At 38.2% G+C, this 26,697-nt stretch overlaps 6 protein-coding genes and 1 long non-coding RNA gene across 9 annotated transcripts; 6 read left to right on the forward strand and 1 right to left on the reverse strand.

Annotated features, from left to right (window-relative positions):
- The first annotated feature begins 229 nt into the window (after positions 1 to 229).
- LOC113286794 (7-deoxyloganetin glucosyltransferase-like) lies at positions 230 to 2,153 on the forward strand. Its single transcript, XM_026535410.1, has 2 exons — positions 230 to 997; positions 1,114 to 2,153. Exons 1-2 carry the CDS (start codon positions 496 to 498, stop codon positions 2,067 to 2,069), a joined length of 1,458 nt encoding a protein of 485 aa, XP_026391195.1. The 5' UTR covers positions 230 to 495; the 3' UTR covers positions 2,070 to 2,153.
- On the reverse strand, positions 1,737 to 6,832 carry LOC113286798. The gene is made up of 4 exons (XR_003329521.1): positions 6,680 to 6,832; positions 6,473 to 6,566; positions 3,733 to 3,829; positions 1,737 to 1,866 (listed from the first exon to the last, which is right to left on the reverse strand). It is a non-coding gene; the product is annotated as an uncharacterized LOC113286798 (long non-coding RNA).
- LOC113286796 (7-deoxyloganetin glucosyltransferase-like) lies at positions 2,332 to 3,405 on the forward strand. Of its 2 annotated transcripts, XM_026535413.1 has the most exons (2): positions 2,332 to 2,904; positions 3,046 to 3,396. In XM_026535413.1, exons 1-2 carry the CDS (start codon positions 2,379 to 2,381, stop codon positions 3,300 to 3,302), a joined length of 783 nt encoding a protein of 260 aa, XP_026391198.1. In that variant the 5' UTR covers positions 2,332 to 2,378; the 3' UTR covers positions 3,303 to 3,396. The 2 variants fall into 2 exon arrangements, with proteins under 2 accessions (XP_026391198.1, XP_026391197.1); XM_026535412.1 differs by having other exon boundaries at positions 2,333 to 3,405.
- LOC113286795 (7-deoxyloganetin glucosyltransferase-like) lies at positions 4,300 to 6,137 on the forward strand. The gene is made up of 2 exons (XM_026535411.1): positions 4,300 to 4,895; positions 5,006 to 6,137. Exons 1-2 carry the CDS (start codon positions 4,391 to 4,393, stop codon positions 5,932 to 5,934), a joined length of 1,434 nt encoding a protein of 477 aa, XP_026391196.1. The 5' UTR covers positions 4,300 to 4,390; the 3' UTR covers positions 5,935 to 6,137.
- A 9,780-nt stretch (positions 6,833 to 16,612) lies between the features above and the next one.
- LOC113286802 (7-deoxyloganetin glucosyltransferase-like) lies at positions 16,613 to 18,227 on the forward strand. The gene is made up of 2 exons (XM_026535418.1): positions 16,613 to 17,071; positions 17,188 to 18,227. Exons 1-2 carry the CDS (start codon positions 16,627 to 16,629, stop codon positions 18,141 to 18,143), a joined length of 1,401 nt encoding a protein of 466 aa, XP_026391203.1. The 5' UTR covers positions 16,613 to 16,626; the 3' UTR covers positions 18,144 to 18,227.
- Positions 18,228 to 18,510: 283 nt separating this feature from the next.
- On the forward strand, positions 18,511 to 20,206 carry LOC113286800 (7-deoxyloganetin glucosyltransferase-like). 2 transcript variants are annotated; one of them, XM_026535416.1, is made up of 3 exons: positions 18,511 to 19,056; positions 19,154 to 19,705; positions 19,847 to 20,205. In XM_026535416.1, the coding sequence occupies exons 1-3, from the start codon at positions 18,552 to 18,554 to the stop codon at positions 20,101 to 20,103; spliced, it is 1,314 nt and encodes a 437-aa protein (XP_026391201.1). In that variant the 5' UTR covers positions 18,511 to 18,551; the 3' UTR covers positions 20,104 to 20,205. The 2 variants fall into 2 exon arrangements, with proteins under 2 accessions (XP_026391201.1, XP_026391199.1); XM_026535414.1 differs by having other exon boundaries at positions 19,154 to 20,206.
- Positions 20,207 to 21,100: 894 nt separating this feature from the next.
- Positions 21,101 to 22,938, forward strand: LOC113286801 (7-deoxyloganetin glucosyltransferase-like). The gene is made up of 2 exons (XM_026535417.1): positions 21,101 to 21,696; positions 21,807 to 22,938. The coding sequence occupies exons 1-2, from the start codon at positions 21,192 to 21,194 to the stop codon at positions 22,733 to 22,735; spliced, it is 1,434 nt and encodes a 477-aa protein (XP_026391202.1). The 5' UTR covers positions 21,101 to 21,191; the 3' UTR covers positions 22,736 to 22,938.
- Positions 22,939 to 26,697: the final 3,759 nt, after the last annotated feature.

Genomic DNA, 26,697 nt, shown 5'->3' on the forward strand with positions numbered 1-26,697 from the left:
CAAATTTCACGCGCCTATGCAATTTGTGGAATACATAGGTCATTACTAATGACTCATTAGTCTTGTTCTAAAGATCCAAAAACACACTTAAAAAGTTAGAAAATTCAAACATACTATAACAAGATATTCCTTGGGATTTTATTTATTTCCACTTTATCTAAACAGTCATACTTTAGCAACACCCATGTTCAGAATTTTCAAACAACATCAATAAACATACTATAACAAGATAATATCTAGCCACATATTAGTTTTCTTAAGGGTAAGGGTCCCGCTCTGTTGTCATGTTTGACCTGGTGGTCCTAGTCCTTAATGTACTGAAGAAAAATGGAAAGTTCTTGCACCTCACGTATTCTTGAACCTCACGTGTTTTGTTCTATATATGAAGGCAGACACCTAAACTTAGAAGTAGTGCAAACTTTGTGAGTAAACAAAGATTAGAACCTACAACCTATTGTTTTGAGAAACCGATTGAGAAAACCAGACTGAACAGATATGGAGAAAGTTCATGTGGTTTGCATCCCATACCCACTCCAGAGTCACATCAGTGCCATGATGAAGCTAGCAAAAATTCTTCATTTCCGAGGTTTTCATATAACCTTCGTCAACACAGAATTCAATCATCAACGTATTTTAAATTCAAGGGGACCAGATTCACTAGAAGGCTTACCTGATTTCAGCTTCGAAAAAATTTCTGATGGTCTTCCATCAACAGATCCGAATGCTGGCCAGGATATCTTAGCTCTTGTCGGTGCAACCCAACAGAATTGCTTAGAACCTTTCCGAAACCTTATCAACAAGCTTAAAAACAGTAATACATATTCAAATGTCCCTCCAGTAAGCTACATCATTTCTGATGCTTGCATGAGCTTCACTTTACAAGCAGGTAGAGAGCTTGGAATCCCAGTAATATCATACTGGGCGATTAGCTTCTGTTTCTTCGGTAGTTTTCTGCACTATCCTGAATTCGCCAAAAGAGGACTTGTCCCACTCAAAGGTAAGCATAATTGTGATATGATCTACAGGTTCATTGTTGATAAGGAGAATTTTGTTGCACTTTACTTAAGCCAATAATAAAGTTTTAAGCTTTTCCTTATTATGTGTGTACTGCAGATGAGAGCATCACCGACGAGTACCTGGATACCCCAGTCGAGTGGATACCAGGAATGAAAGATATCCGGATAAGAGATCTTCCGAGTTCCTTCTTAATAACAGATCCCAATAATGCCATGATTGAATTTTCATTGCAAGTCATTGGAAGAGCTTATGAAGCTACAGCAATGCTCTTCAATACCTTTGATGCTCTGGAGATGGAGGTTTTGACTGCATTCAAGTCTCAGTTGTCCCTGCCCCCTATTTACACCATTGGTCCTCTTCAGCTACTCCTCAATCAGATCTCGAAAAATGAGTTGCAGTCGCTTGGATCTAATATGTGGAAAGAAGATACCAAGTGTCTAAAATGGCTTGATTCAAAAGAACCCAACTCAGTCATGTACGTGAATTTTGGCAGCACCACCATTATTACCATTAATCAACTTGTAGAATTCGCATGGGGTCTAGCAAACAGTAAGCACAATTTCTTATGGATCGTCAGACCTGACCTGGTAGCTGGTGAGTCAGCGATGCTGCCACCCGAGTTCGTGGAAGAAACAAAAGAAAGAGGGCTTCTAACAAGTTGGTGCCCACAAGAAGATGTCCTGAACCACCCATCGATAGCTGGATTCTTGACACACTCTGGGTGGAACTCAACCCTCGAAAGCTTGTCTAGTGGGGTTCCTATAATTTGTTGGCCTTTTCAGGGGGACCAACAGACAAATTCTAGGTACTCATGTAAGAATTGGGGAGTTGGCATTGAGATCGATAGCGCTGTTCAGAGAAATAAAGTTGAAAAATCAGTGAGACAAGTAATGGAAAGCAAAAAGGGTAAGAAAATGAAAACCAAAGCTTTAGAGTGGAAGAAAAAAGCTGAAGAAGCCACTGTACTTGGTGGCTCTTCGTACGTTAATATCAATAAGATTGTAAACACTGTACTTGTTAGCAGAAATAAGGATGAGCAACAAGCAGCCTAAAGTAGTTGACTAGTTAAGGGAATTCTGTACATTTAGCTATCATGATAGCCATGCTTTTCAATGTGATTCACTTAGTTTATCCAATGTAACAATCTTTGATGAGTATAATTTTCTCGGTGACAATCCAAGGGCTTATGTATTTGACGACAATAACTATAAATGACTATAAATGCTATGGTTGAACTACTATACTGACATGGTTAACATCTATAATTGTTATGGTTATCCAGCACTCAGTTATCCTCATCAGTTGTGCAAGACTAACTTTTTGCTTGTTTTGCAGATGAAAGTTGTTTCACAAATGGGTTTATGGACACCCAAATTGACTGGATACCTGGAATTAAGAATATCTTGTTTAGAGATCTTCCTACTTTTGTTCGAACAACGGATCCTAATGATCCCATATTGAACTTTGCTTTAAAAGTAGTTGCCGGAACTTATGAAGCTACGGCATTGGTTTTCAATACTTTTGATGAGTTAGATGTGGAGTTATTGGATGCATTCAAGTCACAGTTATCACTGCCTCCAATTTACACCATTGGTCCTATTCACAATCTCCACAATCAGATTCCAAATCATCAATTGCAGTCTATCGGATCAAATCTATGGAAAGAAGAAACCAAATGTCTAGAATGGCTGGAGTCCAAGAAACCTGATTCAGTCTTGTACGTAAATTTTGGCAGCATAGCTGTTATGACTGCTCAACAACTGGTAGAATTTGCTTGGGGGCTGGCTAATACTAAACACACTTTCTTATGGATCATCCGACCCGATCTGGTAGTTGGTGAGTCAGCAATGCTCCCCCCTGAGTTCATAGAAGAAACCAAAGAAAGAGGTATGCTCGCAAGTTGGTGTCCACAGGAATACGTACTGAGTCACCCATCCGTAGCTGGTTTCTTAACACACTGTGGTTGGAATTCAAGTTTAGAAAGCTTATCTAATGGAGTTCCTATGATCTGCTGGCCATTTTTCGCAGATCAACAAACAAATTGCAGCTACTTATGTAACCATTGGGGAGTTGGAATGGAGATTGATAATAAGGTGAAGAGAAATGAAGTTGAAAAGCTAGTGAGAGAGTTAATGGAAGGAGAAATCGGGAATGAGATGAAGAGCAAAGCCATGGAGTGGAAGAAGAAAGCCGAAGTGGCCACATCACCCGGTGGCTCTTCTTACACTAATATTGACGAGATAATTAACAAACTACTCCGGGAGTGTAAAATCACTGCCGAGTGAATAATGTTAAGTTCTTAGCTACCAGTACTAGACCCGTCCTCGGTCCTTTGTTAAGCTACTTGCAAAATTTCATTCCAATAAAAGCAATCATGTATATGCGTCTCGGGGGGGTTAGCGTTCCACGTAAATCTTAAAAATGATTACCCTCTAATGCTGCTCAAAATGGATTCAAATGATGCCGTAAATTGACTCTAACAATGTTAAGTAGACAAGCCCGTCTTCATACACTCAACTTTCTATGCATTAAATGGAAAACAATCCAAAACTGTAATGACTCAGTAAGCTATCAAGACTGAGAACCATGCCATGTTTTGTAATGACTAAATTACAAACTAGGACCGAAATCTTAATAACTGGATGTAAGACAGGAATGAGAATAAACACATGCCAATTAACACGAGTTATATACAGAAAGGACAATAGATCTTACTTGTACAAGACAAATTAGCAAGTAATGGTTGAATTCAGGGATCCTTCCTTCGTTCTTTTTCCTTATACTTGTACTCCAATGTCTCACCATTTACACCCTGTAATTGAAGTTTAAATAAAATAAAAGACAGCAAAGTAAAAATTATGAGAAAGTTTATTAGTCAAAATCAAGAAAAGGAAGAGCACTAATCTTTTTTGCAATTTATGGAAATGTGAAGATCCAAAATCCTAGAAAATAATTAACAGGTGAAGGGAGTTATGTATATTTTGCTGTCATGATCGGCCATGGTTGCCATTATGATTTGCTTAAATATCCAATGGTTGACAATCTTTGGTGAGTATGAGTTTCTTGGAGATAAACCATGGGCTAATGTATTTGGTGACAACGACTGTAAAATGCTATGGTTGAACTCCTGTAGTAACATGGTTAATATCAATAATCGTTCTGGCTAAATAATCCACTAATCAGTAAAGACAATTCACTGCTAGTAGGCAACTGCATTTACTACGTAGGCCACAACCTTAAAAACTCAACTAATTGTATTAACTCTATGGACCATTCATTTTCCTTCTAATCCACACTCTCTGCCTTAACTTCAAGGCCTGCTATTTTTCTTGTAAGAAGAAGGAAAAACTAGAAGAAACATCAATATTTGAAGATGATCAAGAAGCCTCATGTAGTTTGTATCCCATTTCCAGCTCAGGGTCACATAAGTCCCATGATGAAGCTATCAAAAATTCTTCATCACAGAGGATCTCATGTAACCTTCGTGAATACAGAATTCAATCATCAACGATTACTCAATTCGAGAGGACCAGATTCACTTATAGGCTTGCCTGATTTTCATTTTGAAACAATCCCTGATGGTCTTCCACCACCAACCAATCCAAATGCCACCCAAGATATTGTATCACTCTGCATATCCACCCAAACAACTTGCTTAGAACCTTTCCGGAACCTTGTCCATAGACTAAACAACAATTCAGTGTCGAATGTCCCTCTTGTGACCTGCATAGTTTCTGACGCAGGAATGAGCTTCACACTCCAAGTAGCTAAAGAGCTAGAAATCCCAGACTTGTTGTTTCATACTATTAGCTTCAGTAGCCTCGCTTGTTTCATGCATTATCCTCATCTCATTGAAAGAGGTCTTGTTCCACTCAAAGGTACACACATAAGGAAGCCAAGCGTTCTTGACATATTTTCCATTCTTGAATCATGAATCAAGATCAAGATCTAATTGTGAAACATTAACTTTTTTGTCCTGTGACTGCAGATGAAAGTTGTTTCACAAATGGGTGTATGGACACCCAAATTGACTGGATACCTGGAATTAAGAATATCTTGTTCAGAGATCTTCCTAGCTCCGTTCGAACAACGGATCCTAATGACGCCATACTGAACTATGTTTTAAGAGAAGTTAAACGGAGTTATGAAGCCACAGCCTGGATTTTCAATACTTTTGATGAGTTAGAAATCGAGGTACTGGATGCATTCAAGTCTCAGTTATCACTGCCTCAGATTTACACCATTGGTCCTCTTCACAATCTTGACAATCAAATTCCACAACATGGGCTGCAGTCAATTGGATCAAATATGTGGAAAGAGGATACCAAGTGTATCAGGTGGCTTGATTCCAAAGAACCCAATTCAGTCATGTATGTTAATTTTGGCAGCATAGCTGTTATAACCACTCAGCAACTTGTGGAATTGGCTTGGGGACTGGCTAATACTAAACACCCTTTTTTCTGGATTATCCGACCTGATCTCGTAGTTGGTGAGTCTGCAATACTCCCCCCTGAGTTCGTAATAGAAACCAAAGAAAGAAGTCTGCTCGCAAGTTGGTGTCCACAGGAATATGTACTGAATCACCCATCCATAGCTGGTTTCTTAACACACTGTGGATGGAATTCAACTTTAGAAAGCTTATCAAGTGGAGTTCCTATGATCTGTTGGCCATTTTTCGGGGATCAACTAACAAACTGCAGTTACTCTTGTAACCATTGGGGTGTTGGAATGGAAATTGATAATGAGGTGAAGAGAGATGAAGTTGAAAAGATGGTGAGAGAGTTAATGGAAGGTGAAACGGGTAAAGAGATGAAGAGTAGGGCCATGGAGTTGAAGAAGAAAGCTGAAGAAGCCACATCACCTGGTGGCTCTTCTTACGCTAACGTGGACGAGATAATTAATTTATTAGCAGTGTAAAGTGATTATCATGTGAATGGTGTTAGGTTCACATTCAGATAATAATGCAGTCGTTAAAGCTACTTAAATTTATCATTCCAGCAGAAGCTATTGTTTACGGGTCTTGTGGGTTCAGTGTTTAACATAAATCTTAAAAATGGTAATTCTCTAACGCTGCTCTAGATGTATTAAAATGATGCAATAAATTGACTCCGTTTCTAAAATTTCTGGTAGACAAAGGCATCCATAAAATACTTATCCTCACCTAACTTCTAAGCATTAAATGGCGAACAACCTAAAATTCTAATGATGCAGAAAGCTATCAAGAATGGGAAACATTGAACATGACTGAAAATGACTAATACCAGCTCCCAAACTACATGTGCGGTTAGATATATAATTTAACACGCAGATATGGAAGTAGTTTTCAATCCATGACATGTTCTGTGCCAACTAAATCACAGTCTAAGACCTAAATCTCAACAATTGAGGTTTAAGAAACAGACGGATGATTAACAAAATCACATGCCAAATTAACTGAAAGGATAGTAAATCTTACTTGTATAAGACAAATCAGCAAGTAGCAATTCAATTCATGGATTATCTTCATTACTTCGACAATTATTGTACTCCGATGGGTCACCATTTGGACCCTATAATCGAAACAGACAAGCAAATATTACGAGTCAAAATCAAGAGCATTAGGAGAAAAACAAGAGGACTAAAATCATTTAAAATTTACAGATGATAATTCTTAAAGAATTACCCTTAAATCGAAGATGAAGATTACAAAAACCCAAAATTACAGGTAAGTTAGGGTTTTGGGGATTTAATTAGGAGAAAATTTGGAGAAGATGAGTAATAGCTATTCGGGGGCCAACCATTTGATCCATGGATTCTCCAATTTTTCTCTCGCTTGAATTGGTAAACGAGGTGGGTGGGACAGTGGATCGGCAATTTAAAAACGAAAAAGTTTATTGACGGTGGAAAATGTGGGGGAGCAAAAATCCCGAGTAAAAATCCCGCCTCTAATAAATTGTTGGGCCGGCTTTACCCATTCATCATTGTCAATGCTAAGAAAGCGGCCGGATCCGTTGATTTCCCTGTCGGAATGAAAAATGGGATAAACACTCGGTAAGTGTATCACTTCCGGCCGACCCCCGTTGATTTCCCTCTCGGAATGAAAAATCGGATAAACACTCGGTAAGTGTATCACTTCCGGCCGACCCCTCTTAAACTTGGTTAGGCACGAGACTCTTTTTTCGGAAATTTTCCACACTCAACATAAAATCAATTTTAAAAATATATAATATAGGATGGACGCACTTAATAAAAATCACTTTCGTAAAAATATAAGTAAAGAACGGGTTCCTACAAAGTCAGAGAAATCAAAACCTGTAGAAGCTTGTGGATTTGGGCTTCCTCCCCTAGAACTAATCCACTCCGATTTGGGAGATTTGAAATCAACACCAACTAGAGGTGGGAAAAAATGGTACATCACTTTTATAGATGATCACTCAAGATACTGTCAGGTTTATCTTCTTAGAAGTAAAGATGAAGCCCTAGACGCTTTCAAATTATATAAACTTGAAGTAGAAAACCAAAGAGGTGTTACTATTAAAACTCTTAGGTCGGACCGAGGCGGTGAGTATGTGATACCTATAGGAGAATTCTGCAAACTTAATGGCATCATTCATGAAACTACTGCACCTTCTTCACCTGAGTCGAATGGAGTAGCTGAAAGGAAAAACCGAACACTCATAGATATGGTGAACGCTATGTTAGCTAGTTCAGGGCTACCTTCGAACCTGTGGGGGGAAGCAATTCTCTCTGCTTGCTATATCTTGAACCGAGTTCCATTTAAGAAATCCGACAAAACTCCATATGAGTTATGGAAGGGAAGACAACCGTCCTATGCATACTTTAAAGTGTGGGGGTGTTTGGCCAAGGTGGCCACTCCTCGTTCCAAGAAAACCAAAATAGGACCTAAAACTGTAGATTGTGTTTTCCTAGGATATCCTGAGCACACTAGTGCTTATAGGTTCATGGTAATTGGTGAGAACACCATAATGGAATCCAGAGATGCAGTGTTTTTCGAACACATTTTCCCTTTAGGGTCTGGACCTCATAAAAGGGTCCGCGATGATCTCTCAGATGTTCCTTCGACTAGTCAACCCCCGTCTCTAGATGCTGAAACCGAACCTAGAAGAAGTAAGAGGGTCAGAACCGAGAAAGATTTCGGTCCAGATTTTGTGACTCTTACGGTAGAGTCTGAACCCCAAACCTATAAGGAAGCTATGACTTCTCCGGAAGCTCCCTTCTGGGAAGAAGCTTCAAATAATGAGTGGGATTCCATTCAACAAAATGAAACTTGGGAGCTTGTAGACTTACCTCCTGGTAGTAAAACCATAGGTTGCAAGTGGGTCTTCAAAAGGAAACTTAGAACAGATGGAACTATAGAAAAACACAAAGCTAGGTTGGTAGCTAAGGGGTACAAACAACAGGAAGGATTAGATTTCTTTGATACCTATTCACCGGTCACTAGAATCACTTCTATCCGGATGCTGATTGCTATTGCTTCTATTTATGATTTGCATATACATCAGATGGATGTTAAAACTGCTTTTTTATATGGTGATTTGAATGAAGAAATTTATATGGACCAACCGGAAGGTTTTGTTGTGAAAGGTTTTGAAGATAAAGTATGCAAACTGAAAAAATCTTTGTATGGTTTAAAACAAGCACCTAAACAGTGGCATGAAAAATTTAATCATGTAATGATATCTAATGGATTCAAGGTTAATGAATCTGATAAATGTGTTTACATTAAATCTGTGGATGATTCTCATGTTATTGTGTGCCTATATGTTGATGATATGCTCATATTAGGTAGTAACCTTGATAGTATCAATACCACTAAAAGCATGCTTAACGAAAACTTTGACATGAAAGACTTAGGCCCTGCTGATGTAATCTTAGGGATGAAAATCAGAAAGATGTCTGATGGATATAGTCTTAGTCAATCTCATTATGTTGAAACTGTGCTTAAGAGATTTAATCATGAAAATGCTAAACCTGCAACTACTCCTTATGATCCCAATTGCAAATTGAAAAAGAACAAGGGTGAGGGTATTTATCAACTTGAGTATTCTCGTGTTATTGGCAGTCTTATGTATTTAATGAACTGTACAAGACCTGATATTTCCTATACTGTGAGTAGATTAAGCAGGTACACTTGCAACCCTGGGCAGGATCACTGGAATGCTCTCTACAGAGTTCTATGGTACCTGAGAGGAACTTCAAACTATTGCCTAAGTTTTGGGAAGTATCCTGCTGTGCTAGAAGGGTATTGTGATGCTAACTGGATATCAGACTCAGATGAGTGCAAATCCACTAGCGGGTACATCTTCACACTTGGTGGTGCGTCTGTGTCATGGAAGTCTACCAAACAGACATGTATAGCCCGATCCACCATGGAGTCTGAGTTTATAGCCTTGGAGAAAGCTGGAGAGGAAGCTGAATGGATACGAGGTTTCCTGGGTGGAATTCCACTCTGGCCCAAGCCTGTGTCTTCGATCGCAATCCACTGTGACAGTCAAGCTGCTATTGGATGCGCAAAGAATAGTGTATACAACGGAAAGTCTATACATCTTCGAAGAAGACACAAGACAGTGAAACAACTACTCTCTACTGGCATCATCTCTATAGACTTTGTAAGGTCTAAAGAGAATATTGCAGATCCTTTGACGAAAGGGTTATCTAGAGAGGTAGTTAGATCCACATCGAAGGGGATGGGACTCAAGCTCATAGAATAAATCGCCATGAAGGACACTCAACCTTGTGAATGGAGCTCCAAGATCAAGGTTCAATGAGATAACTAATTTTTGGTGATGTCGAGAGAAAGCACTATCTTTGTCCCTCCCTATGGTGTAACCGTATGATAAGTGATGCCTGCATGTTTTAAGATGATCTGTCAGGATCTTAATGAGTTCCATGGCTTTGCTTAAAGCGGAGTGTGGCAGGACACTCTTAATGGACTCACCTATATGGATGTTGGAAGTGGGGCCGCTTCCTATGAGAATTTGAGCTTTTTCTCTAGAGACATTCATTAAGTCCGGGATTTAGCCCACGGCCAAAACGGGCACAACGGCAAGAGCTTGGCAGCTTTCTTTTTCTTTGAGACATCAAAGTGTGGTTGTTATTTCTGAATTGCACTCACTGTTGACGGTTCAAGACATTGTGTTCACCGAAACAACAAGCAGTTCCGGTAACCTCTCACTATGTTAAGGTTCAATCTCTGGGACACCTTAGCCTAATATTGATGTATTATGTTTTCTCGTATTTCGTCGATATGTTTTATCATTCATGTGGGGGATTGTTAGAAAAAACGCTTTAAAATTACCAATTTTTCCATGGACTATGTTTTGATCCCTAGACCTATTGCCCATTAATTGTTTTTTCTTTTGAATAGATAAAACAATAGTCCCACATTGACTAAAATCTAAAGAGTTTTAGACATAAATACCATAGAGTTGGCTATAAGGGCATGGCCCTTGGGTCATTAGACTTTTGTGCTTGGGGGGGAGGCTTAGACTAGGGCAAGGTTGCCTTTCCCGTACGCGCGGTGCTTCGCACAGAAGCACGCACGCCGCCGCCGCCGTCCGTCCGGTCGGTCGGTCGGGCTCGGGCTCGGGTTCGGGTGTGGGTGTGGGTGTGGGTGTGGGTGTGGGTGTGGGTGTGGGTGTGGGTGTATTAGATCCTATCTTTTTGCTGAAATTTTTTGTACGTGTTTTCCACACAAGTAGAAGAATCTCTTCTTTGTCTGAACGTGCTTGTCTTGGCTTCTTTGTCTGCACGAGTTTTGACCTGACTTCTTTGTCTGAACGTGCTTGTCTTGGCTTCCTTGTATGTACGTATTTGGCTTGGCAGCAACACACTGCTCCATGCCTGACAAAACAACTTTTGTTGCACTATCTTTAACCCAACATAACCAGTTTTTTCTGTCATACGCATGGGTTTTCTTTCTTGTTTGTAACTACACAAACACTATATAAGAGAGTAGTTGTAATCTCAGAAAACACACACCACAGAGAAATATCTCTTCTACTCTCCCTTAGTTTTTCTGTAAACATCTCTTCTACTGTTTTAAGTTCTGCCAAGCTCTAAGGGTACCATCATTGTATGCTACATTGAGGGGTACTAACTGTAGTTGTATCCTGGAGGTGACTCGCCAACTGCTGTAGCATCTCAGAGGAGTGGCAGGCGATATTGCCTTTATGACAGCGTAGTCTACGTGCCTCTACATTTTCTGTGCAGCAACATCAGCAACATTATTTTGAGCTAAGTATCTTCTTCTCAGTTACTTTATTAGTAATATACCCAACACTAACATCATTTAAAATTTACAGATGATAATTCTTAAAGAATTACCCTTAAATCGAAGATGAAGATTACAAAAACCCAAAATTACAGGTAAGTTAGGGTTTTGGGGATTTAATTAGGAGAAAATTTGGAGAAGATGAGTAATAGCTATTCGGGGGCCAACCATTTGATCCATGGATTCTCCAATTTTTCTCTCGCTTGAATTGGTAAACGAGGTGGGTGGGACAGTGGATCGGCAATTTAAAAACGAAAAAGTTTATTGACGGTGGAAAATGTGGGGGAGCAAAAATCCCGAGTAAAAATCCCGCCTCTAATAAATTGTTGGGCCGGCTTTACTCATTCATCATTGTCAATGCTAAGAAAGCGGCCGGATCCGTTGATTTCCCTGTCGGAATGAAAAATGGGATAAACACTCGGTAAGTGTATCACTTCCGGCCGACACCTCTTAAACTTGGTTAGGAAGGAGACTTTTTTTTCGAAAATTTTCCACACTCAACATAAAATCAATTTTAAAAATATTCAATATAGGATGGACGTAGTTAATAAAAATCACTTTCGTAAAAATATAAGTAAAAAATAGGTTCCTACAAAGTCAGAGAAATCAAAACCTGTAGAAGCTTGTGGATTTGGGCTTCCTTGCCTCAGTTCAAAGAATATGGTTCCTAAAACCTATTATTATATATGTGTCGACATAATGTGCCACTTTTATACCCATCATGGATACGGAAAAATGGCAAAAATATGTGCTCAAGTGTCAAATATATTACCTTCATTTTAAAAAAGAAATACTTTCACTTTTTCAATTTGGCCTATTTTCAGGTTAAAATGAAAAACTGAAAGTATCTCTTTTAAAATGGAGAAAGTATCATTTAGGCATACGCGACATAGCATCTAGAGAGCGAGAGAGATTCCTTTGTTTGATGGTCCCCGAATCGCTTGACGTTCAGAATAACGTCAACGCTAGTCTTTTTTTCGCTCATCGCTATGATCATCGATCGGCAGATCATCATCTAACGGCCAAGAACTCACCCCCTATAAATACGCAACTTCAATATCATTTCAACTCACACCATCTCAACTTCAAATTCATCATTTCAACATGGCTAGTGATGGCTACACCAAAGTGGCTAGTACTCGCTTCTGTAGAGAAGAAGATGTTTCTCTAATTCGATGTTGGATATCAGTTGCAGTGATAGAGATTTTAATTAGTCACTTTTGATATACGAAACACGGTGTTTCAAAGGTTTAGGCGCTAAGTCGTGTAAACTCATGAAGAAGAAATGATTGTCTTCAAGAAAGATATTGCTTTATCAATAAAGATGTGGGAAAAAATATGCGCAAATTTTGTGGATGATAAAAGGGGATCATCCTGGGTTTTCAATCGACTAACTAAAAATTAAAGCTCGTACCAAATTTGTTGAAGACAACACAAGAAGACAGTTTAAGCATGATGAATGTTATCAACTCTACAAAATTCATCTGTAGATATTTAATTATGATTAAGTAGCAATTGCGGTTAATTATCATTACATATTATTGGAACTTAATGAAATGTAAAACTAATTTGGATTTGAACATTAATATATATATAGTTTTCATTAATAAAAACCAAAAGATTACATTAAAAATATACTTAAATTAAATTATATCCATAGACTACCTATTTCCCTCACCATTAAAGATACAATTGATCATGCTTTCTGGATCAAGAGTGTTGTTTATCGTTTCAAAGATTGAGCCGGTTTGAGATTGACTGGTGGTTGAGTCTCTTCAAAATCGTCATAACCTTGAAAAATAAACGGGTTCACTGGGTGCAGGGGAACATAAAAGCAATCTTGAAATTAATACGTGAGTTTGAAATGCGTAATATGCTGATGAGATTGAGGTAATTGGGGTAAACAAAATAGATTTCCTAATTACTTCAATGGTCAAGCCACAAGCAGGAGTCATAGTGTTAGTTGTAAATTGGTTAAACAAACCTCTAGTAGTGGTTTCCATGTCCATGACTTTATTACCTCCATGTACTTGAGTATCTAACACTACATTTAAAGTAGAACTATCTACCAGTACAATATGTACGGGGCCCCTTCTTAATTTTTTTTGACTTATTTCACTTCCACGCCTTCGCTAAGTTGAACCACCAGGACTTGTATCTTTACGGCCAGGACTAGAGCATATATCGGGACTCGTACTTCTGCTACCATGACTTGGGATTATACTACCATGAATCGTACTTGTTCCACCATGACAGAAATATCCAGAAATACTCATGTTAAATATTATGCGTTCCCTCACTCTTTGCATCTAACTCAAATGGAATCTCTGAAATCCATGTATGTAGTAGATCATAATAATCGTTCAACTGGTTCTGAAACTTCTCCGATGTAGCATCAACCACCAGCATCACCACCCCTACCCCCATACCCACCCATTATAAGTAAGTCTTTTCTAGTTCACTAGGAACAATCGGAACAACAACTATATCTCCAGACATGGATAATCTAGATAGAGTCTCTACGTCCCAAGAAAATGGTGACATAGTCGACGATGAACCTGCTTAATTAGGATGTAAAAAATTCATCACATGTCTCTTTTGGAGGTTAGGAAGGGATCACCAAGCGGCGTCCTATCTAAAGCTTGATAATCCATCCAATCCAAATTTAACAGTTGCATAGCAATATCGGGCTTGAAAATAGTGTTGAACCAATATAGGTAATCATTTATAGAACTAAGCTCTTGGATCAAATTTTCAGCTTGTTCCGTATGTGAAGTAAGAAGTAGTCTTTTGCCATACTTCAAAAATAAGACTCTATAACACAATCCTCGGCTCTAGCATTCTTTGGGCTTCTATTTCTTCGAACTAAGGGACTATTGCATACAACATATGAACAAGGTTAGGGCTTTATATACACAATTGTTGAGTCCTATGAACAAGGGAAGCATGTTGACCATCTTTAATCATTTTTTTTCCGCAAATTATCGGCATCGTACTTATGCATGCTTGGAAAAACATTGGTGTGATTGTGAAGAGAAGGTTCACAAACATGAAAATATGTATACCACCAATACCAAAAATAATAACATTGGTGGTTAGTACATTACCATGTTAAAATGATAAATAAATAGTGTGAAAAATATTGATTCTTACCTAGAACACTCCGCAAAAACCATTAACGATTCTTTGACATACATCGAGCAATTACCGAGGGCCCCAATCATATTTTGGCGCTTGATCTAAATCTTTTGGCACATAATTGCATTGGCAGAGAGCTTTATTCTTAAGCATACTCTTTATGTCTAAAATCAAATTGTAAATCCTCCGGTCTGAGTTGAAGTTCTCCCGATTCACTGGATCAGCTACTAATCTTACAACTTAGCTTATATCTTTATATTTCTCAGTTGTTGTGCATGAATCCTAATTTGAATAATCCATTGTAAGAGCAATCATAATAGATGTGTTTCGAAAGATCATATAAGCGTCAAAGTGATGAATAATATCATTAATGTTCGAGTTTATATGACTTAAGCTTTGTGTTATTATCATTACAAAGGTGGAGTTGTGTGATTTTCCACAACTACACCATGCTTCAATAAGAAAATCGGGAAAAACTTATGACCCCACAGCCCTCATTTTCAATATCTTTGATGCCCTGGAGATGGAGGTTTTAGACTGCCACTGCCACATATTTACACAGTTGGTCCTCTCCAGTTACATCAACCAGATTCCACAAAATGAGACACTCTCTATAGGATCAAATCTGTGAAAGAAGATATCAAGTGTGAATTGGCTTGATTCCAAAGAACCCAACTCGATTGTGTATGTCAATTTCGGCCGCGCCACTGTTATGACTACTCAGGAACTCCTTGAATTCCCATGGGACTAGCAAACAACAAGCATAACTTCTTATGGATTATAAGGCCTGATCTGGTAGTCGGTGGTGCTGGCACCTGAGTTCAGAGAAGAAATCAAGTGAAGAGGACTGCTAGCAAGTTGGTGCCTGCAAGAAGCTGTTCCGAATACCCCATCAATAGCTGGATTCTTAACACATTGTGGTTGGAACTCGACACTATAAAGCATATGCAGTGGAGTTCCAGTTATATGTTGGCCATTTTTCGGAGACCAACAAACAATTTGCAGGTACTTGTGTAACGAATGGGGAGTTGGCATGGAGATTGATAGCAATGTGAAGATAGATGAGGTTGAGAGGTTGGTGCGAGAATTAATGGAAGGAGAGAAAGGTAACAAGATGAGAAATAAAGCCATGGAGTGGAAGAAGAAAGCAGAAGAGGCAACTTCAGCTGGTGGTTCCTCTTATGCTACTTCGGACAAGATTATAAATGAAATACTTGTTAGGAAAATCAAATACCAATAAGACTATGATTGTCAGAACTCGGTTGAAGTTATGTATGACTAGCTTACTAAAGTATACACCATTCTCAATTATATTACGGTTTACCAGGAAAGATTGAAGAGCTAATAAATATGAATTACCTTTATGTTACAAGCATTCTCTTGTCGTGCCATGTCTTTATATTATAATCATTCTCTTGCCGCTCCATATCCTCTATTTATAACCGTCGTAATCTGACAAAAAAAAACATTATAAGATGATAAGCTTCATATTTCAAGATTTATTATCAAACGGGCGTACTAAACAAGCTCACGTTGTAAAAAGCAAGGTTTTCATCGACAAAAACATATTGGCCAACTTGGTCAGTGATGTAAAGTCGGGCAACAATTAGTGATTTTCGATATACACCAGAATTTGGCCGATCAAGCAGCTGCAAATTTCACGCGCCTATGCAATTTGTGGAATACATAGGTCATTACTAATGACTCATTAGTCTTGTTCTAAAGATCCAAAAACACACTTAAAAAGTTAGAAAATTCAAACATACTATACAAGATATTCCTTGGGATTTTATTTATTTCCACTTTATCTAAACAGTCATACTTTAGCAACACCCATGTTCAGAATTTTCAAACAACATCAATAAACATACTATAACAAGATAATATCTAGCCACATATTAGTTTTCTTAAGGGTAAGGGTCCCGCTCTGTTGTCATGTTTGACCTGGTGGTCCTAGTCCTTAATGTACTGAAAAAATGGAAAGTTCTTGCACTCACGTATTCTTGAACCTCACGTGTTTTGTTCTATATATGAAGGCAGACACCTAAACTTAGAAGTAGTGCAAACTTTGTGAGTAAACAAAGATTAGAACCTACAACCTATTGTTTTGAGAAACCGATTGAGAAAACCAGACTGAACAGATATGGAGAAAGTTCATGTGGTTTGCATCCCATACCCTCCAGAGTCACATCAGTGCCATGATGAAGCTAGCAAAAATTCTTCATTTCCGAGGTTTTCATATAACCTTCGTCAACACAGAATTCAATCATCAACGTATTTTAAATTCAAGGGGACCAGATTCACTAGAAGGCTTACCTGATTTCAGCTTCGAAAAAATTTCTGATGGTCTTCCATCAACAGATCCGAATGATGGCCAGGATATCTTAGCTCTTGTCGGTGCAACCCAACAGAATTGCTTAGAACCTTTCCGAAACCTTATCAACAAGCTTAAAAACAGTAATACATATTCAAATGTCCCTCCAGTAAGCTACATCATTTCTGATGCTTGCATGAGCTTCACTTTACAAGCAGGTAGAGAGCTTGGAATCCCAGTAATATCATACTGGGCGATTAGCTTCTGTTTCTTCGGTAGTTTTCTGCACTATCCTGAATTCGCCAAAAGAGGACTTGTCCCACTCAAAGGTAAGCATAATTGTGATATGATCCACAGGTTCATTGTTGATAAGGAGAATTTTGTTGCACTTTACTTAAGCCAATAATAAAGTTTTAAGCTTTTCCTTATTATGTGTGTACTGCAGATGAGAGCATCACCGACGAGTACCTGGATACCCCAGTCGAGTGGATACCAGGAATGAAAGATATCCGGATAAGAGATCTTCCGAGTTCCTTCTTAATAACAGATCCCAATAATGCCATGATTGAATTTTCATTGCAAGTCATTGGAAGAGCTTATGAAGCTACAGCAATGCTCTTCAATACCTTTGATGCTCTGGAGATGGAGGTTTTGACTGCATTCAAGTCTCAGTTGTCCCTGCCCCCTATTTACACCATTGGTCCTCTTCAGCTACTCCTCAATCAGATCTCGAAAAATGAGTTGCAGTCGCTTGGATCTAATATGTGGAAAGAAGATACCAAGTGTCTAAAATGGCTTGATTCAAAAGAACCCAACTCAGTCATGTACGTGAATTTTGGCAGCACCACCATTATTACCATTAATCAACTTGTCGAATTCGCATGGGGTCTAGCAAACAGTAAGCACAATTTCTTATGGATCGTCAGACCTGACCTGGTAGCTGGTGAGTCAGCGATGCTGCCACCCGAGTTCGTGGAAGAAACAAAAGAAAGAGGGCTTCTAACAAGTTGGTGCCCACAAGAAGATGTCCTGAACCACCCATCGATAGCTGGATTCTTGACACACTCTGGGTGGAACTCAACCCTCGAAAGCTTGTCTAGTGGGGTTCCTATAATTTGTTGGCCTTTTCAGGGGGACCAACAGACAAATTCTAGGTACTCATGTAAGAATTGGGGAGTTGGCATTGAGATCGATAGCGCTGTTCAGAGAAATAAAGTTGAAAAATCAGTGAGACAAGTAATGGAAAGCAAAAAGGGTAAGAAAATGAAAACCAAAGCTTTAGAGTGGAAGAAAAAAGCTGAAGAAGCCACTGTACTTGGTGGCTCTTCGTACGTTAATATCAATAAGATTGTAAACACTGTACTTGTTAGCAGAAATAAGGATGAGCAACAAGCAGCCTAAAGTAGTTGACTAGTTAAGGGAATTCTGTACATTTAGCTATCATGATAGCCATGCTTTTCAATGTGATTCACTTAGTTTATCCAATGTAACAATCTTTGATGAGTATAATTTTCTCGGTGACAATCCAAGGGCTTATGTATTTGACGACAATAACTATAAATGACTATAAATGCTATGGTTGAACTACTATACTGACATGGTTAACATCTATAATTGTTATGGTTATCCAGCACTCAGTTATCCGTACGAACAATTCACTGCTAGTATGCAGCTACATTAACCTAACCACAAGAACTCAACTACTTATATTAACTCTAAAAATCATTTATCATTCTTCTATCTACAACCCCTTCTGTTTTTACCTATAAAAGGAAGGCCAAAACTAGAAGAAACATCACATATTTGAGGATGATGAAGAAGCCTCATGTAGCCTGCATCCCATATCCAGCTCAGGGTCACATAAGTCCCATGATAAACCTAGCAAAAATTCTTCATCTCAGAGGATTTCATGTAACCTTCGTGAATACAGAATTCAATCACCAGCGGTTGCTCAATTCAAGAGGACCAGATTCACTTAGAGGCTTGCCAGATTTTCATTTCGAAACAATCCCCGATGGTCTTCCACCACCAACCGATCTAAATGCCACCCAAGACATTGTATCACTCTGCATATCCACACAAAATACTTGTTTGGAACCTTTTCGGAACCTTGTCTACAAACTCAACAACACTTCATTGTCGAACGTCCCTCCCGTGACCTGCATAGTTTCTGATGCATGCATGAGCTTCACTCTCCAAGTAGCAAAAGAGCTGGAAATCCCAGAATTTTTGTTTTGGACTTTTAGCTTCTGTAGCTTCGCTTGTTTCATGCATTATCCTCATCTCATTGAAAGAGGTCTTGTTCCACTCAAAGGTACACATATAAGGCACCGAGCATATATTATTGACATATTATCCATTCTTGAATCATGAATCAGTTGTGCAAGACTAACTTTTTGCTTGTTTTGCAGATGAAAGTTGTTTCACAAATGGGTTTATGGACACCCAAATTGACAGGATACCTGGAATTAAGAATATCTTGTTTAGAGATCTTCCTACTTTTGTTCGAACAACGGATCCTAATGATCCCATATTGAACTTTGCTTTAAAAGTAGTTGCCGGAACTTATGAAGCTACAGCATTGGTTTTCAATACTTTTGATGAGTTAGATGTGGAGTTATTGGATGCATTCAAGTCACAGTTATCACTGCCTCCAATTTACACCATTGGTCCTATTCACAATCTCCACAATCAGATTCCAAATCATCAATTGCAGTCTATCGGATCAAATCTATGGAAAGAAGAAACCAAATGTCTAGAATGGCTGGAGTCCAAGAAACCTGATTCAGTCTTGTACGTAAATTTTGGCAGCATAGCTGTTATGACTGCTCAACAACTGGTAGAATTTGCTTGGGGGCTGGCTAATACTAAACACACTTTCTTATGGATCATCCGACCCGATCTGGTAGTTGGTGAGTCAGCAATGCTCCCCCCTGAGTTCATAGAAGAAACCAAAGAAAGAGGTATGCTCGCAAGTTGGTGTCCACAGGAATACGTACTGAGTCACCCATCCGTAGCTGGTTTCTTAACACACTGTGGTTGGAATTCAAGTTTAGAAAGCTTATCTAATGGAGTTCCTATGATCTGCTGGCCATTTTTCGCAGATCAACAAACAAATTGCAGCTACTTATGTAACCATTGGGGAGTTGGAATGGAGATTGATAATAAGGTGAAGAGAAATGAAGTTGAAAAGCTAGTGAGAGAGTTAATGGAAGGAGAAATCGGGAATGAGATGAAGAGCAAAGCCATGGAGTGGAAGAAGAAAGCCGAAGTGGCCACATCACCCGGTGGCTCTTCTTACACTAATATTGACGAGATAATTAACAAACTACTCTGGGAGTGTAAAATCACTGCCGAGTGAATAATGTTAAGTTCTTAGCTACCAGTACTAGACCCGTCCTCGGTCCTTTGTTAAGCTACTTGCAAAATTTCATTCCAATAAAAGCAATCATGTACATGCGTCTCGGGGGGGTTAGCGTTCCACGTAAATCTTAAAAATGATTACCCTCTAATGCTGCTCAAAATGGATTCAAATGATGCCGTAAATTGACTCTAACAATGTTAAGTAGACAAGCCCGTCTTCATACACTCAACTTTCTATGCATTAAATGGAAAACAATCCAAAACTGTAATGACTCAGTAAGCTATCAAGACTGAGAACCATGCCATGTTTTGTAATGACTAAATTACAAACTAGGACCGAAATCTTAATAACTGGATGTAAGACAGGAATGAGAATAAACACATGCCAATTAACACGAGTTATATACAGAAAGGACAATAGATCTTACTTGTACAAGACAAATTAGCAAGTAATGGTTGAATTCAGGGATCCTTCCTTCGTTCTTTTTCCTTATACTTGTACTCCAATGTCTCACCATTTACACCCTGTAATTGAAGTTTAAATAAAATAAAAGACAGCAAAGTAAAAATTATGAGAAAGTTTATTAGTCAAAATCAAGAAAAGGAAGAGCACTAATCTTTTTTGCAATTTATGGAAATGTGAAGATCCAAAATCCTAGAAAATAATTAACAGGTGAAGGGAGTTATGTATATTTTGCTGTCATGATCGGCCATGGTTGCCATTATGATTTGCTTAAATATCCAATGGTTGACAATCTTTGGTGAGTATGAGTTTCTTGGAGATAAACCATGGGCTAATGTATTTGGTGACAACGACTGTAAAATGCTATGGTTGAACTCCTGTAGTAACATGGTTAATATCAATAATCGTTCTGGCTAAATAATCCACTAATCAGTAAAGACAATTCACTGCTAGTAGGCAACTGCATTTACTACGTAGGCCACAACCTTAAAAACTCAACTAATTGTATTAACTCTATGGACCATTCATTTTCCTTCTAATCCACACTCTCTGCCTTAACTTCAAGGCCTGCTATTTTTCTTGTAAGAAGAAGGAAAAACTAGAAGAAACATCAATATTTGAAGATGATCAAGAAGCCTCATGTAGTTTGTATCCCATTTCCAGCTCAGGGTCACATAAGTCCCATGATGAAGCTATCAAAAATTCTTCATCACAGAGGATCTCATGTAACCTTCGTGAATACAGAATTCAATCATCAACGATTACTCAATTCGAGAGGACCAGATTCACTTATAGGCTTGCCTGATTTTCATTTTGAAACAATCCCTGATGGTCTTCCACCACCAACCAATCCAAATGCCACCCAAGATATTGTATCACTCTGCATATCCACCCAAACAACTTGCTTAGAACCTTTCCGGAACCTTGTCCATAGACTAAACAACAATTCAGTGTCGAATGTCCCTCTTGTGACCTGCATAGTTTCTGACGCAGGAATGAGCTTCACACTCCAAGTAGCTAAAGAGCTAGAAATCCCAGACTTGTTGTTTCATACTATTAGCTTCAGTAGCCTCGCTTGTTTCATGCATTATCCTCATCTCATTGAAAGAGGTCTTGTTCCACTCAAAGGTACACACATAAGGAAGCCAAGCGTTCTTGACATATTTTCCATTCTTGAATCATGAATCAAGATCAAGATCTAATTGTGAAACATTAACTTTTTTGTCCTGTGACTGCAGATGAAAGTTGTTTCACAAATGGGTGTATGGACACCCAAATTGACTGGATACCTGGAATTAAGAATATCTTGTTCAGAGATCTTCCTAGCTCCGTTCGAACAACGGATCCTAATGACGCCATACTGAACTATGTTTTAAGAGAAGTTAAACGGAGTTATGAAGCCACAGCCTGGATTTTCAATACTTTTGATGAGTTAGAAATCGAGGTACTGGATGCATTCAAGTCTCAGTTATCACTGCCTCAGATTTACACCATTGGTCCTCTTCACAATCTTGACAATCAAATTCCACAACATGGGCTGCAGTCAATTGGATCAAATATGTGGAAAGAGGATACCAAGTGTATCAGGTGGCTTGATTCCAAAGAACCCAATTCAGTCATGTATGTTAATTTTGGCAGCATAGCTGTTATAACCACTCAGCAACTTGTGGAATTGGCTTGGGGACTGGCTAATACTAAACACCCTTTTTTCTGGATTATCCGACCTGATCTCGTAGTTGGTGAGTCTGCAATACTCCCCCCTGAGTTCGTAATAGAAACCAAAGAAAGAAGTCTGCTCGCAAGTTGGTGTCCACAGGAATATGTACTGAATCACCCATCCATAGCTGGTTTCTTAACACACTGTGGATGGAATTCAACTTTAGAAAGCTTATCAAGTGGAGTTCCTATGATCTGTTGGCCATTTTTCGGGGATCAACTAACAAACTGCAGTTACTCTTGTAACCATTGGGGTGTTGGAATGGAAATTGATAATGAGGTGAAGAGAGATGAAGTTGAAAAGATGGTGAGAGAGTTAATGGAAGGTGAAACGGGTAAAGAGATGAAGAGTAGGGCCATGGAGTTGAAGAAGAAAGCTGAAGAAGCCACATCACCTGGTGGCTCTTCTTACGCTAACGTGGACGAGATAATTAATTTATTAGCAGTGTAAAGTGATTATCATGTGAATGGTGTTAGGTTCACATTCAGATAATAATGCAGTCGTTAAAGCTACTTAAATTTATCATTCCAGCAGAAGCTATTGTTTACGGGTCTTGTGGGTTCAGTGTTTAACATAAATCTTAAAAATGGTAATTCTCTAACGCTGCTCTAGATGTATTAAAATGATGCAATAAATTGACTCCGTTTCTAAAATTTCTGGTAGACAAAGGCATCCATAAAATACTTATCCTCACCTAACTTCTAAGCATTAAACGGCGAACAACCTAAAATTCTAATGATGCAGAAAGCTATCAAGAATGGGAAACATTGAACATGACTGAAAATGACTAATACCAGCTCGCAAACTACATGTGCGGTTAGATATATAATTTAACACGCAGATATGGAAGTAGTTTTCAATCCATGACATGTTCTGTGCCAACTAAATCACAGTCTAGGACCTAAATCTCAACAATTGAGGTTTAAGAAACAGACGGATGATTAACAAAATCACATGCCAAATTAACTGAAAGGATAGTAAATCTTACTTGTATAAGACAAATCAGCAAGTAGCAATTCAATTCATGGATTATCTTCATTACTTCGACAATTATTGTACTCCGATGGGTCACCATTTGGACCCTATAATCGAAACAGACAAGCAAATATTACGAGTCAAAATCAAGAGCATTAGGAGAAAAACAAGAGGACTAACATCATTTAAAATTTACAGATGATAATTCTTAAAGAATTACCCTTAAATCGAAGATGAAGATTACAAAAACCCAAAATTACAGGTAAGTTAGGGTTTTGGGGATTTAATTAGGAGAAAATTTGGAGAAGATGAGTAATAGCTATTCGGGGGCCAACCATTTGATCCATGGATTCTCCGATTTTTCTCTCGCTTGAATTGGTAAACGAGGTGGGTGGGACAGTGGATCGGCAATTTAAAAACGAAAAAGTTTATTGACGGTGGAAAATGTGGGGGAGCAAAAATCCCGAGTAAAAATCCCGCCTCTAATAAATTGTTGGGCCGGCTTTACCCATTCATCGTTGTCAATGCTAAGAAAGCGGCCGGATCCGTTGATTTCCCTGTCGGAATGAAAAATGGGATAAACACTCGGTAAGTGTATCACTTCCGGCCGACACCTCTTAAACTTGGTTAGGCAGGAGACTTTTTTTTTCGAAAATTTTCCACACTCAACATAAATCAATTTTAAAAATATTCAATATAGGATGGACGAAGTTAATAAAAATCACTTTTGTAAAAATATAAGTAAAAAATAGGTTCCTACAAAGTCAGAGAAATCAAAACCTGTAGAAGCTTGTGGATTTGGGCTTCCTTGCCTCAGTTCAAAGAATATGGTTCCTAAAACCTATTATTATATATGTGTCGACATAATGTGCCACTTTTATACCCATCATGGATACGGAAAAATGGCAAAAATATGTGCTCAAGTGTCAAATATATTACCTTCATTTTAAAAAAGAAATACTTTCACTTTTTCAATTTGGCCTATTTTCAGGTTAAAATGAAAAACTGAAAGTATCTCTTTTAAAATGGAGAAAGTATCATTTAGGCATACGCGACATAGCATCTAGAGAGCGAGAGAGATTCCTTTGTTTGATGGTCCCCGAATCGCTTGACGTTCAGAATAACGTCAACGCTAGTCTTTTTTTCGCTCATCGCTATGATCATCGATCGGCAGATCATCATCTAACGGCCAAGAACTCACCCCCTATAAATATGCAACTTCAATATCATTTCAACTCACACCATCTCAACTTTAAATTCATCATTTCAACATGGCTAGTGATGGCTACACCAAAGTGGATAGTACTCGCTTCTGTTGAGAAGAAGATGTTTCTCTAATTCGATGTTGGATATCAGTTGCAGTGATAGAGATTTTAATTAGTCACTTTTGATTTACGGGACACGGTGTTTCAAAGGTTTAGGCGCTAAGTCGTGTAAATTCATGAAGAAGAAATGATTGTCTTCAAGAAAGATATTGCTTTATCAATAAAGATGTGGGAAAAAATATGCGCAAATTTTGTGGATGATAAAAGGGGATCATCCTGGGTTTTCAATCGACTAACTAAAAATTAAAGCTCGTACCAAATTTGTTGAAGACAACACAAGAAAACAGTTTAAGCATGATGAATGTTATCAACTCTACAAAATTCATCTGTAGATATTTAATTATGATTAAGTAGCAATTGCGGTTAATTATCATTACATATTATTGGAACTTAATGAAATGTAAAACTAATTTGGATTTGAACATTAATATATATATAGTTTTCATTAATAAAAACCAAAAGATTACATTAAAAATGTACTTAAATTAAATTATATCCACAGACTACCTATTTCCCTGATCATTTCCTCCCTCACCATTAAAGATACAATTGATCATGCTTTCTGGATCAAGAGTGTTGTTTATCGTTTCAAAGATTGAGCCGGTTTGAGATTGACTGGTGGTTGAGTCTCTTCAAAATCGTCATAACCTTGAAAAATAAACGGGTTCACTGGGTGGAGGTGAACATAATAGCAATCTTGAAATTAATACGTGAGTTTGAAATGCATAATATGCTGATGAGGTTGAGGTAATTGGGGTAAACAAAATAGATTTCCTAATTACTTCAATGGTCAAGCCACAAGCAGGAGTCATAGTGTTAGTTGTAAATTGGTTAAACAAACCTCTAGTAGTGGTTTCCATGTCCATGACTTTATTACCTCCATGTACTTGAGTATCTAACACTACATTTAGAGTAGAACTATCCACCACTACAATATGTATGGGACCCCTTCTTAATTTTTTTTGACTTATTTCACTTCCACGCCTTCGCTAAGTTGAACCACCAGGACTTGTATCTTTACGGCCAGGACTAGAGCATATATCGGGACTCGTACTTCTGCTACCATGACTTGGGATTATACTACCATGAATCGTACTTGTTCCACCATGACAGGAATATCCAGAAATACTCATGTTAAACATTATGCGTTCCCTCACTCTTTGCATCTAACTCAAATGGAATCTCTGAAATCCATGTATGTAGTAGATCATAATAATCGTTCAACTGGTTCTGAAACTTCTCCGATGTAGCATCAACCACCAGCATCACCACCCCTACCCCCATACCCACCCATTATAAATAAGTCTTTTCTAGTTCTCTAGGAACAATCGGAACAACAACTATATCTCCAGACATGGATAATCTAGCTAGAGTCTCTACGTCCCAAGAAAATGGTGACATAGTCGACGATGAACCTGCTTAATTAGGATGTAAAAACTTCATCACATATCTCTTGTGGAGGTTAAGAAGGGGTCACCAAGCGGCGTCCTATCTAAAGCTTGATAATCCATCCGATCCAAATTTAACAGTTGCATAGCAATATCGGGCTTGAAAATAGTGTTGAACCAATATATGTAATCATTTATAGAACTAAGCTCTTGGATCAAATTTTCAGCTTGTTCCATATGTGAAGTAAGAAGTAGTCTTTCGCCAAACTTCAAAAAAAGACTCTATAACACAATCCTCGGCTCTAGCATTCTTTGGGCTTCTATCTCTTCGAACTAAGGGATTATTGCATACAACATATGAACAAGGTTAGGGCTTTATATACACAATTGTTGAGTCCTATGAACAAGTAAAGCATGTTGACCATCTTTAATCAGTTTTTTCCGCAAATTATCGGAATCGTACTTATGTATGCTTGGAAAAACATTTGTGTGATTGTGAATAGAAGGTTCACAAACATGAAAATATGTATACCACCAATACTAAAAATAATAACATTGGTGGTTAGTACATTACCATGTTAAAATGATAAATAAATAGTGTGAAAAATATTGGTTCTTACCTAGAACACTCCGCAAAAACCATTAACGATTCTTTAACATACATCGAAAAATTAACGAGGGCCCCAATCATATTTTGGCTCTTGATCTAAATCTTTTAATGATT

This window comes from Papaver somniferum, chromosome 6 (genome assembly GCF_003573695.1).
Source record: "Papaver somniferum cultivar HN1 chromosome 6, ASM357369v1, whole genome shotgun sequence".
In the NCBI taxonomy this organism is placed as follows: Eukaryota; Viridiplantae; Streptophyta; class Magnoliopsida; order Ranunculales; family Papaveraceae; genus Papaver; species Papaver somniferum.